General features: G+C 36.5%; 2 protein-coding genes across 3 annotated transcripts in view; both read right to left on the bottom strand.

Moving 5' to 3' along the window:
* Window positions 1–817, bottom strand: part of pla2g12b (phospholipase A2, group XIIB) — a 5,437-nt gene extending 4,620 nt beyond the window's left edge. For both annotated transcript variants that reach the window (XM_016249618.1, XM_016249619.1), the window contains exon 1: window positions 320–817. In XM_016249618.1, the coding sequence (XP_016105104.1) occupies window positions 320–695 (376 nt within the window). In that variant the 5' untranslated portion in view covers window positions 696–817. The remainder of the gene's footprint in view (window positions 1–319) is intronic.
* Window positions 818–5,260: 4,443 nt separating this feature from the next.
* Window positions 5,261–13,753, bottom strand: part of pde10a (phosphodiesterase 10A) — a 103,627-nt gene continuing 95,134 nt past the window's right edge. Inside the window, exons 17-22 of the mRNA XM_016249626.1 lie at window positions 12,189–12,361; window positions 11,052–11,163; window positions 10,792–10,872; window positions 10,219–10,307; window positions 8,383–8,799; window positions 5,261–5,973 (exon numbers count right to left, since the gene is read on the bottom strand). Coding sequence (XP_016105112.1) covers window positions 8,679–8,799; window positions 10,219–10,307; window positions 10,792–10,872; window positions 11,052–11,163; window positions 12,189–12,361 — 576 coding nt within the window. The 3' untranslated portion in view covers window positions 5,261–5,973; window positions 8,383–8,678. The remainder of the gene's footprint in view (window positions 5,974–8,382; window positions 8,800–10,218; window positions 10,308–10,791; window positions 10,873–11,051; window positions 11,164–12,188; window positions 12,362–13,753) is intronic.

The following is a 13,753-nucleotide window of genomic DNA, read 5'->3' as shown; positions in this document are numbered from 1 at the left end:
TTACCGGTTGTTGTTGTTGTTTTTCCAGAGGAAACACAGAAGGAAAAGTTTTGAAGAATGTACACAATCTTCTCATTTCCATGACAAATCATAATGACTACATCTGTCAAGCTTTTTTTTATATATATAAACGTATACTAGTTATGCTTCTTTTTGGAGATTGGAAGACTCACATCCTTTAGCATTCTACAGCAGAAAGAAAGGTTAAAGTCTTTGCCCAAAGCATATAGTTTGACAGAGACCTGAGAAGTGTTTAGAATGCACACTGAGCAAAGAATAAAATATAAATACTATTCAATACAAATACTGTTTGACTTACCATATTTACAGCGGTACTGACAAACACCATCCCGACCTCCCATCAGCTCCAGTATGGAGTCAAAATAGCCATTCACTGCCTGGAAACCCCCTCTGATAGAACCGAAACCCCAGTCCAACTCTTCCTCAGATTCTTGAGTGGAGCTCTGGGTCTCTGCAGGTTTTTCCTCCACTGGGGCATCTGCCATCAAGATGTTTTCTGCCTGGTTCTGCCCATTAGCAGGAACATCTGGGGTTTCTCCAGCCTGAGCTTCAGGTAAAACAGAGCCGTCAGCTGGAGAATCCACCGCAGCTGCATCAACAGAGGCCTGGATAAGGGTGGCAGCCAAGCCTGTGGAGATACATAGCAGGAGCAGCGCCAACGCACGTGGAAACATGATGTGGCCCTGGGTCCTATGAGGTCTGTAGGGTCCAAGAAGAAGGGGAGACCGATAAAGCCAAAGGGCTTAGAAGGAAAAGAGTGAGCAGCACAAACAGACTCTGTTGATAGTGCCTCGTGGAAGGGACTTTGATCTGTGATTAGATCAAGCGACAGTAAGGCATTGATTGGTGCTAAGGTTAAAGGTAAGGTCCAATCTCTTGCTGAGACTTGCTCTCTCAGTGAATCACAGTCATACTCACCCTTTGAAATCAACTTTTTTGCTTTGATTATCTGCAGTTCACACTTTGCCTGGAAAAGAGTCTCCTCTCTCACACAATAATTTTATCTAGAGTTATTGTATTTCAACTGTTTTTGTCATTGACAGACTGTTGGTATTTCAAAGGCCTATGTCGTGCTCAGCTGTTTGGTTATACGAAATTTGTACGAGCCATAGTGATTGCATGTATGATGTAATGCTGGATTGCAAGGCTAAGATAAGATTTATGGGTCAATAACATGGCGTTTATTTTCTTTGCCCTGTGTACTCATATAATAGTATTAATATATTTAATAATGAAATACAGTGCAGAGACCTGAATCGCTTTTGTGGTGAACATGCTTTTAATTTCTAAATTAAAATTATTTTTGATATTTTTGGGAAGCATAAAGTCAGAAATATCAGTTAGCTTAGTCAGAAATGACATACAGTTGCACACTAAGTCACACAGAGTTTAATGGATTCTCTTCGAAAATATGAGGTTGTAAGGATTTGATGATTTAGATTTAGAACACCAGGTTTGTAAATTATTAATATTTGACTGACAATTATTAATATTACATCTCTTCAGTAAGCACTCACGCTGTATAGTTGTTAAAGAGGTGTGCCTGCTGCTGATGTGCAGTTGTTCATACACTTTCCTAACAAATGGACTGCAATGTCACTTATTTCAAACTTACTTCAAAGTGCTCCGTGTAGGAACGGAATACATGTGGAGGCATCTGTTGTTTCGGTTTCTTCTTCACTTGTGTTTTTTGGAAATTCTGTACAGAAGATGTGTACTAGCGTGCCCTACAGTATAACAATGAAAACACGGATACTAGGAGCACAATTATAACTAAAATATATTTAGTATAAGTCAAGTATACTTAAATGTCATTTTAAGTATATTTCTGAGAAGTACATAAAGCCCATTTCTGAGAAGTACATAAAAAGTAGACTAAAAGTATACTTTCCTGTTTTTAGTTTAAAAGAAGTATACTAATAGCACACTTGAACAAACTTATTTTTCGTAAGGGTTGGCTGATACAGATGGGGCAGATGGGAACGTCTTCTTTAGGTATCAGCTTTCACATCTACTATTAGTGTTTTTTGGGCCGTGCTGGTACAGTATGATCGAAGTGATGATGAATTAAACTTTTAATCAAACAAACGTATTATTATTATTATTGCTGTTGTTTTCCCATGACGTGCTACTTTTTAATGTTTAAAGACAGCGAAGATTGCTCGTGATCTGTAGCGCCTCTGTCTGTACGCAGAATATAGCCTGATGCCCTGACATCAAACATTTCGATATGAATTCTGCAACGCCATTTCTAAATCATGTCTGTCTGTAATCATGCGTGTCATGCGTGTCATGAATTCATAAATGAATATCCATACAGAACAAAAGAAAATTGAAATCCTAGTCCTAGTAGCTTACATTTCATCAAGTGCCACTAGAGGGCAGCAGGAGGCTGATACAGCTTATTTCAAAATATTCACAAATATATGAGCCATTCCTCGAATTTGGTAATATTTCAACTTGGAATTTTCTAAATACCCATCATTAGACATCAGTATGGCATTATATATGTTAATTTTCAATATTGTTTCACTCTCATATTGTGCCCTTCTTTCTGGGTCAACATAACTGCATGCACAACACTCTTTCTGCTGCTGATGTGGGTGCCATTTCTGACATAGGATGCATGTCAGAGTTTAAGTGGACCCATTACATCAAATATTCTATTCATAACAACATTTTGAGTTGTCATGATTCATGATTTTGGTAAGCATATATTTACTGAAACCATGACTATTACACACACACACACACACACACACACACACACATATATATATATATATATATATATATATATATATGCATTTTTTATTATCTACAAATATACATATATATGACAGGGTTGTGTTTTTTTGCACAAATTGGCCACTGCTACTTGTGTAGTGTAGGAGAGTAGATGGCATATATGGCATGTATGGCAACAATAAAATAAGTACATAACATATACTTATGGATTAAAATGAAATTAAAATGAATAAAAAAATAAAAATGTTCCATCTTAATTTCATGTGATGGGGTTTAGTTGTTCAGCTTGACAGTACACTCTGACTATACGCCAAAAAAAAAGAATAAAAACTATGACACTACTTACCATTCTCTGCACTACTATTAAAGGGACCTGAATTATGTCACACATGGTTGGTCTAAATTATCATAGGTGTAGAATGGTTAGTGTTATGCGGTTGAGTTGAGACTGAGGGACATAAATATATATTCAGTTTTTTATAAAATATCTTGCATTTTTAGAAAAATACTGGACACATTGAGTTATTTTATTTAGTTTTTTCTAAGTACAAATTCAGTGAAGCTCATCAGGGACATGACAAAATGCTTGGTGTAAGATAAGTAATTATTTTATAATAAAAAATATTCAAATGCAATAAATATTTTGATTTATTATAATGGACATACCAAACTATTGTGAAACGCTTTTATCATTTCCTTTTGGTTAACCACCACGTTAAAATGTCTGGGGGACATAAATATTTATATAAAAATAAAGAAGCAAATTACAAACCATAAGACAAATACAATAGATACATATTAAATACACTCGTTTTCCTAATACAGTAGGCTTAACATGTATACATGTATTTAACATCTTTTGTTGTTTGATTAACATTAATGAGACAGACAGGTATTTATTTAGGCTGCTGCCCCTTTAAGACCGAATTAATGTAATATTCTGACACATATTCGGTAAGCTGAAATGTCTCACTTTACCTGCACTCATTCTAGATATACTGTATCTCACAGAAGTGAGTACACCCCTCACATTTTTGTAAATATTTTGTTATATCTTTTCATGTGACAACACTGAAGAAATGACACTTTGCTACAATGTAAAGTAGTGAGTGTACAGCTTGTATAACAGTGTAAATTTGCTGTCCCCTCAAAATAACTCAACACACAGCCATTAATGTCTAAACCGCTGGCCACAAAAGTGAGTACACCCCTAAGTGAAAATGTCCAAATTGGGCCCAATTAGCCATTTTCTCTCCCCGGTGTCATGTGACTCATTAGTGTTACAAGGTCTCAGGTGTGAATGGGGAGCAGGTGTGTTAAATTTGGTGTTATCGCCCTCACTCTCTCATACTCACCTACAGTCAAGCATGGTGGTGGGACTGTCATGGTCTGGGGCTGCATGAGTGCTGCAGGCACTGGGGAGCTACAGTTCATTGAGGGAACCATGAATGCCAACATGTACTGTGACATACTGAAGCAGAGTATGATCCCCTCCCTTCGGAGACTGGGCCGCAGGGCATTATTCCAACATGATAACGACCCCAAACTCACTTCCAAGACGACCACTGCCTTGCAAAAGAAGCTGAGGGTAAAGGTGATGGATTGGCCAAGCATGTCTACAGACCTAAACCCTATTGAGCATCTGTGGGGCATCCTCAAACGGAAGGTGGAGGAGCGCAAGGTCTCTAATATCCACCAGCTCTATGATGTCGTCATAAAGGAGTGTAAGAGGACTCCAGTGGCAACCTGTGAAGCTCTGGTGAACTCCATGCCCAAGAGGGTTAAGGCAGTGCTGGAAAATAATGGTGGCCACACAAAATATTGACACTTTGGGCTCAATTTGGACATTTTCACTTAGGGGTGTACTCACTTTTGTGGCCAGCGGTTTAGACATTAATGGCTGTGTGTTGAGTTATTTTGAGGGGACAGCAAATTGACACTGTTATACAAGCTGTACACTCACTACTTTACATTGCAGCAAAGTGTTCTTCAGTGTTGTCACATGAAAAGATATAATAAAATATTTACAAAAATATGAGGGTACTCTATGTTCAAAATTAAGATATTTGGACACTTGTGGGACATGTTCAGGTAAAATCTTTGTGTTACCCTGCTAGGATACCTGTGTGAAAACACACTACTGCAAAAACTTCTGAACAACAGGCTAATGTTTGTGTACTACTTTATATATTTGTGTGAACTACTACTACTGCTACTAGTTATATATATATATATATATATATATATATATATATACACACACATACATACATACATACACACATACATATATATATAATTAAGGTGCAATTATATTAGTTATTATATTATATTAGTTAATATAATTGCACGTAGTGCTGTTTCTATTTCAATAACCATGGTAAATTGATTACTGTAAATCTTTCCATGTAAGGAAGTACATAAATACATACATGATACATACATACATAAAAATGCACAAAATAAATATTACACCATTTGTATTTGTCAGAAATATTTAATAAAAGTAATTACTGCTCATACATTTAGAGATGAGACATTTATCTCGGGCAACAGTATGCAGTTTCTCTAAATGACCATTCGCTTTATTCCATAATGTACAATTTGCTCTGTACAAAACAAAAACGCTAAACTTTGTATAAAAAATATAAGTTAATTTAAAATGTAACTCTAATTAACAAAATAACAACGGTAATAATCAATAATTGTGGCAATAATATAATAGGAGCAATAATATTAATAACTATAATAATAGTCTCTAAATATAGTGCATATGAGGGCAAAGACAGCTGGTTGTGGATGATCATGGGTGACTGAGGTGACCGGTGCTTAATAGATCCTCTCAACTCTGACTCCGTAGTAGATGGGGTTGGTAGCATTACTCCAGAGCGAACACACTTGCATGCGCACGGGACCAGAAAGTGCATGACTGCCTAAGATAGCACCATTAGAATGTAGCTTACATCTCCAAACTCAATCTCTCTACACACAGTGCGCATGTCGCATGCCGACACAACCATTGGAAGCCATGTTTAACATCCCCATATACAATGGTGTACACCTTTGGTACACTTAAAAACTAACAGGCATCTTGAAGCAGTTTGTGACAGTATTGATTACATTCACTCATCAGTCCTGCAGTATTTACAGAAGGCCATCAGTCAGTCAGAGCTCCAAAACTGTCTGCAGGGACCGCAGGTGCATCTTACAGATACAAAGAAAAAAAACTGATTTGAAACAAAGGCATTATATTGATGGCAAACATTGTCAGAAGCATTTTCAATTGCCCCCTTCACTAAGCTCACACAAACTTGTACAGACAGTTCCATAGAAACTGGAGCAGAATGTGTTCAGAAAGCGGTGAAGAAATGTGACATTACAAAGCATTATCCATCTGCTGATTTTGTGTAAAGAAATGTTTGAATTACACAGAAACAATAATCTTTGAAGACTGTGAATCATGCTGATTTGGGAATGAGAGTTACACAATGTAATCCACAGTATGAACTTCTCAAGGTTTATTTAGATTTGGAAAAGGGAAAGTAATGCGTTTATCATTCTGTTCTCATTATTAGATCGTTTTAAGTGTTGTGGAAACATTTCTAGCCAATTCCTTTTAAAGAATCCAAACATGCAGGATTCTTATGTACATTAGAAAAGAGGTACAGTTTGTCTGGTTTTATGGTGGATGCACTAGTTAGTAAGATAGGACTGGTCGGGTATTTTGAAGGGGGCTAGTCCACAGAGATAAAGGGAGAGGTTTCAGTCATTGTATACTCTTTAAGTAAACCAATGGGCAAAGTCAAAAATGTACAAAAATAATAATTAAAATTTTGGTTCGTTTTTCACCAAACCATATCATATGCACTCAGAACACTTGGAAAATGCAGCACGAGTTGCATGGGATCATTCTGTGATCTTTTTCTTTAATGTTTGAAGCTGATCGCAATTCACTGCCATTATATAGATCAGCGTAAGCAGGACTTTATTATTATTACTATTATCTCTCCTTCTGTGGTCTGAAAAAGAAAGAAGGTCATACAGCACTAGAACAACACCAGACTTTTCTTCTTTTTTTTTTTTTTGTGAACTATCCCTTTAAGTAACTGAACTAATTTAAGTCTGCAGCCTTTTTTAATAAGATGTTTATATATGTCTCTGATGAATGTATTAGTATATGTCTTTTTATTTCCCTACAGTCATTTATCTTTTATTTATTAATTTATTTATTTTGTATCAATTAATTTACAGATCTGGTGGGGTTGTAGTACCTTAAATAATAATTTATTATAATAATAATTAAACAAATTATTTGATGAAAATAATGAAAAATAATTGAGGAAAATAATTAAAATAGTTTGAGAATCAGAAATAGTTCCATATTAAATGTTTGCATAATCAAGCAATCAATTCGGTTGTGTACATTTTCTCTTTTGAACAGATTTGGGGTAACCTCCCTCACTCATGCAAACAATTATGACAAAATATCAGTGTGGATCATCTTTTTAGAGTCATTGTTGTCCTCAGCTCAACATATGCAGTGCTTAACAAATTTATTAGACCACCACCCAATGTAAGGTTTTTGCCACAGCTGCCCTAAACTAACAGTATTGGTGATTACCAAAATAATTGTTTGCATGTTTCTGTAATGGTTAATCCACCAGTATGTGTAAGCTCTTTAGTCACAGTTTCTAATGCTAAAATATAATTATTGTTGGGATTTAATGGATTCAAAGATAGATTGCACACAAGGTTAATCAAAAGCAAGTCTTTGGGAACAACTAGAAACTATTTGGAAGTCAACAACGACAGAGACTGTGGAAAAGTGCATAAAAACAATGCCAGCAAGAATGCAAGCTGTTATTATCAAGGCCAAAGGAAGTCATTCAAAATAAAAATAAAACAGGCTATTTAAGCTTTTTGGTTATTATGTGTGAATAAAGAATATTTAGTTGTTTCAGTTTGTTATTTGCTTAATAAATGACAATAACATTTTTAGTTTTAAACAAGTTTTTGACAGGTGGTCTAATAGATTTGTTAAGCACTGTATATAGCTACATAGTTTTGTGAGGATTTGAACTGAAAATAAAACTTACAAACTCACTCGATTACACTCTGCCCCTTTCTTGTTTGCCATTGGCTCCAATTGTGACAGTTTCATTTCAGTGAGGAACACCGTGACTTGTGTGTGAATACAGTAAGGTTCAGAGTGAAACTTATGCCATCACAAAAGCTCCTTGCTTTGGAAGGATGCGCTTTGGGGGATTTTGGTTTTCAACTCCACTCAGAATAGGCTGTATTTCTTCATTCAAGAACTGCAAAACATTTTTGCTCAAAATATTATATAAAACATCCATCAGACCACCAGAGCGATCGGTTTATCGTGCCTCATGCACCTTAACTGCGACTTAACATTCTTTGTCTGTCTTAAAAAATAAATCCTCTCATTGTGTACAACATTTGTGACCACAGCAGGATAAAAAGTACCATTTTAAACTAGACGAACCATCTTCTAGTTGCAAGTCACCCAACCAGTTCGTAACTCAGGTTCGTATTTAAGGCCTCTTCAAATGTAAGACCAGGAAAGAAACTGAGATAAAGAAAAATAATCACCTAAACGAAAATATGCAGAAGCAACCTCCTAAGGACAAGTACTGCCATTCTGCTGAAGTGATCCCACACAGAGTGGACTCGAGTCCCAGCCATCAACAAGGGAGCCCTGATCTCATTAGAGTGTACGCCTCCGTCACCCACTGAGGTAACATTATGTTTTGTTTATTTTTTCTGAATGTATCCTTCTCCGCCTGGCCTCTGCGCTTCCTCCTGTCTCTGCAGGACGTGGGACTGTCCACAGGAAGTCCAGTGTCTCTGGCAGGTGTAGGTGGTGCTGTGGGACAGGTGCCACGGATTCAATTATCCACTTTTACTGGTCCACTGTCTGATGTCTCGCTCAGTTCGGCCTCGTTAGTAGAAGCCCATGCAGAGGTGTCCTCTCCTTGCACGATTTGTTCCCATTGGGCCAGATTTTCCCTGCAAACATAGACAGCAAAAGCACAACAGTTGGTCTATAGTTTAAATGTGGCAAACAGTCATAAAAATAAAATAGCAAGTTTTGCTTTCACACATTTTCGCCTCTGAACTTAAAGATGTTGTTTTTCAACATAGCACATCATTTCAAATAAGAAATGTTTCTTGAGCAGCAAATCAGCATATTAGAATGATTTCTGAAGGATCATGTGACACTGAAGATTGGAGTAAAGATGCTGAAAATTCAGCTTTGCTTCACAGGGATAAACCGCATTCTAAAACATTAAAATAGAAAACAGCTCTTAAATCGTAATATTTCACAGCATTTATTATTATTATTATTTATTGTATTCTTGGTCAAATAAATGCATGTGAGGTGAGGCAAGAGACTTCTTAAAAAAACTTTTAAAAGATAGTGTATGATTTTAAATAAATATGGCTATTAAAAAATTCTTAAATACTTTTAGTAAGAATTGTTGTTGCATTTCTCAGTTGTGCTCTGTTTGGTTATAAAGTATATGGTTAATGGTGATTTGATTAATGGTAACAGTTGCTGTGTTGAAACACTGCTTTTGACTTTATAATGTAACTTCTCACTTGAAATGTAACTTGAATTAGTTTGTTTATTTTAAAATCTTAAAAATGCATTTATTCTTAAATGCTTAAAATCATTATTTTCAGATAAAATATGAAGTTATTAGAGTCTCCCTTTCAATTAGTGATGCTGATGTAATTTATTGGTCCCTCCCTGATCTCACAATGACCAGGGCTCTGAAGGATCTGGGCCCGCTGCCCACACATTTCAGTTGAAAACCTGGTGCTGACGCAGTGGCAAGGCTTTTCAAATTCCGCCGTCAATTGTGTTTGCATTCCCCACAGATCAAGCTCACAGAGGCTTGCAAGCATTCAACCAGTTTAGGGGTACAGGGGGAGAAGTTTAGACACGGACCCATCCTCACATCAGAACTAGCACAATGGCTACATTATCGAAGTTAATGTGACCTGAGCAAAGCAGCGCAATTAACTCCAGTTTCAGAGCGGGAAAGAAAATGGTGTATTGTATAAAGAATATTAATATGTGCTAAACTTATTGAATTTCATTAAACATCAATTAATGATATAAAATTATATTAATCACAATAAGCAATGCTTCCATTAAGTAATATAGCTATGTCTGTAAAGCAACATAGCTACTTGGCGCAGTAATATAAAATTAAGTTAACGTGTGGTCACAGGTCTGCATATAGCAATTATAACTGTTTTAAACAAGGCTCATCCAGGAATCTGTTTTATAATATTAGTTTTGCCAAGCAGATTTTCAAATATTAGTCAATTGGTTCAATTTGCTAGTGCTTACGGGTGATTATATCACAGCATTGGAGCATTCATGCAGTCAAACATTGTGTTGAGCGTGTGACTGACCTGCAGGCTGTAAGCAGAGGACCGGAGGGAGGAAACAGCTCTGACAGGGTGGTGTAACAGGGAATAGCCACAGCATTGTAAAACCCGACCTGAGAACATGGGTAAAACAAGACTCAGGTACTACTGAACATGGAAAGACATTAAAAAATGGCTTCCCAACTCAAATTTAGCATTTACTCTACAAGTTAACCTAATGAGCTGCCTACCTACACTCTTAAAAATAAAGGTGCTTCAAAAGGTTCTTCACAGCGATGCCATAGAAGAACCATTTTTGGTTCCACAAAGAACCATTCAGTCAAAGGTTCTTTAAAGAACCATCTCTTTCTTACCTTTTTGTAATCTGAAGAACCTTTTTTCACCACAAAGAACCTTTTGTGAAACAGAAAGGTTCTTCAGATGTTGAAGGTTCTTTATGGAACCATTTAGACAAAAAGGTTCTTCTATGGCATCGTGAAGCACCTTTATTTTTAAGAGTGTAGGCAACGTTTTAGGCACACTTCTGACGTGAAGGCATGGGATTGGAAAAGCAACGTTCTTCTAGGAGCTTGATAATGACAGAAAGTTCTGATTTACCTGTCCCTGGGGAACCTCATCCTTTTTATCCCTGTCCATCATAGGGATGGGCTGCATTCCAATCTTCTTCATTTCATCCCCCTATCATCACAAACAAGATGAACAATTTCACTGACTGTCCTTCAGAGGTCTGGTCTGCAGTTTGACATACCGCTCAAAACAATACAGTGATTTGTTCAATGATTTAATTTATTACACAATATTGTTACAACAAGATGCATGTTTGGTTAAGAATGATTAAATGAAAGATTAAAGCTTACCTCAGCCCAGAACTCAGCATAGATGTCATTGGCTGTGAGTTGTGTGACGGACCACAGTTTGGTCACAGAGCAGAGATCACAGGCCGTCATCATCAGACCGATCACACGGTCCCTGCGGCGGACAAATAATCACATAGCAATTCATCAGCGGGATCAGATCAGGGTGTGAGTTACACATACTAGGAATTCTCTACATTAAGATACAAAGCTATTGCTTTGCTTGAATTAAGTTGTAATAGATTTCAAAAACGTCTAAAATCATATAGTATTGACAAAGCACCCATTTCATTCACAGTTTGGTCCAATTTATCAAAAACAAACAACAAAAACAAACCTTAAAACACTTAAAATGTTAGTTTTGTGTGAAATTAATTCATACAGCTTTTGATTTACACTGATTTGATTTAGTAATGTCTGCATGGTGCATTATGATAATGAGATTTTTGGAAGAAAATATGCTTAATTGTCAAATAAAATAATAGTCAATGTCATAATAGAAAAAGAAAAAAAATGAAAAAGGCTTTCTTTGCGCAAAATAAGACTTGTTATTTTTGTCTTTTGACTTTAGGGTGAAATGCAACCTGGATATATTTTCTTTGGTGACTTTATTTTAAAGTGATGTAGTTACATGTTACATGTACTTACCATAGTAATAACAGAATTTACGCAAAGTTACAAGCAGCTAATCCTAAACCAAACCCTAACCTTTAACATACAGTAAGTGCATGCAGTTAATTACACAGTACTTGTGCAACTACACTAAGAAAATCTCACCTTCAAATAAAGTGTAACAGTTTTTGTGAGATTCACTCAAGCAGTATGTTACTACAGTGGTTCCTAACCCTGGTCCTGGAGGCACCCCAACACTGAACATTTTGCATGTCTCCTTTCTCTGACACACCAATTTCAGGTCTCTCTTGTAATGATCTGATGACCTGAATCAGGTGTGTTTGATTAAGGAGACATGCAAAACGTGCAGTGTTGGGGTGCCTCAAGGACCAGGGTTGGGAACCACTGTGTTACTACTTCAAGCAGAGCCTATGACACTGTTTCAGATGGCTCCCTGAAAATATCACTAAAGTTGAAGTAAGATTTTCAAGAGTTCTGTGATAATGGAGATGAACTATGACCTCTGACCTGTGAGCACGATTGTTCAGGTCCAGCACCCCTGTGGCCAGCAGTTCAGCCAGCTGCTTGCGGTTGCCGAAGTACAAAGCGAGGTCTGTAGCGATGATGGCCTTTCTGATGATCTCCAGCACCTGCTCATACTCACTGGAAGTCAGGTTGGAGAAAATATTGTGCCCTTCCAGCTATGAGAAAAAAAGAGATCAATAAAAAAGCAAAAGCTCCACTTATGGGGCGTCTGGCTCTGCTGGAGAGTTACAGCGAAGCCGAAGGGACATCCAAGAGATAGCTGACAACCAACTGACTTATGATGGGAAATTTCTTAAATATGGAAATTAGAAAAAAGACATTAGACCCACAAACTTTTTTGTGGCTGACCTCATGAGAATACAGAAATTAGAGAGATTTAGGGGCAAATTGTGCTCTATTCATAAATGTCAACACTACATTTAGTTATGACCACCAATGAAAAGCAGGCAGTAAACAGAATTTCATTTAAAAGACAGCAGCAGTAATTCATCAAAAGATGATTAAAGGAACATTTAGTTAAAACTGGGAATATATCCACACGTGTGATGCAGTGAAGTGCACTTCTGGCATTTAAAAAAAGCTGAATCAGACTGTTGGAGTGATGATCTACAGTCCTCTACAGCTGGCCTGTAACATGGGGATCTGAAATGCATTCGGCACAAATTTTGGGAGCATGTTTGCACTGATACCTGATTTGTAAATAAATGGCAATACCACGTGAATGCATCCTTGTAGGTCAGCTTTTGTCAATATGACATTCAAAGACAATGTGATGGTTTTTGCATGCAAGGCACTACAGGCAAAAACATTTTTATCAATTTTATGATTTTGGTTTCAGACTAGTGGAAAGAAAACATAAAAAATACACTTTGAAGTCTTCCGGTTTTATTAATTTTATACATTTGTGTCTCTAGATTTTAATTACAATACATATTTTTAAAGTCCATTTTCTTAAAATGAAGCTTACAGCATTACAGTATTAGGTAATTTACTGTCTATTCCCATCTATATCTATAATGCATTACTTTTACATTTACAAGAAAATATCTAAGTTACTTTTTTCAAATAAGTAACAAGTTACTTTGTTTTCACATTTCCTCACTGACACATCTCTTTTCTCCTTATTGAGAGAAATTGTGCGTGAGGTACAGAGGCATTTCATTTAGCCTGAGGCTTATTAATTTCTCTTTTGGTGTGAAGGGGCCTTTATAGTTACCAAAAATATAACTTTTGGATTTTTTGTGATTAGAATTAAATAAGCAAGCCCAGCTCAGGTGACACAAAGTAATGCAAAAGTAATGTAATGCATTACTTTAGTTACTTTTTTATGGAGTAACGCAATATTGTAATTACTGTTAAAAGTGGAAATTAATATGCCAACAAAATGAAACGTAATTTTGAAACTGGCTTTATCCAGTGTTCAGATTTATGTTCTTGAAATGTACGCAAATAAGTGCGCATTCACATTTAGCGTGTTTGAAACTATCGTACTGAGCTGGCACAGTGTGTAGGAGCTTTACCTGCAGGATGGACACCGTCTGTGAAAA

Source organism: Sinocyclocheilus grahami, unplaced genomic scaffold (genome assembly GCF_001515645.1).
Source record: "Sinocyclocheilus grahami isolate Dianchi unplaced genomic scaffold, SAMN03320097.WGS_v1.1 scaffold944.1, whole genome shotgun sequence".
Lineage (NCBI taxonomy): Eukaryota > Metazoa > Chordata > Actinopteri > Cypriniformes > Cyprinidae > Sinocyclocheilus > Sinocyclocheilus grahami.
Note: the sequence above shows the minus strand (reverse complement) of the source record. Positions and strands in the feature narration are given on the sequence as shown.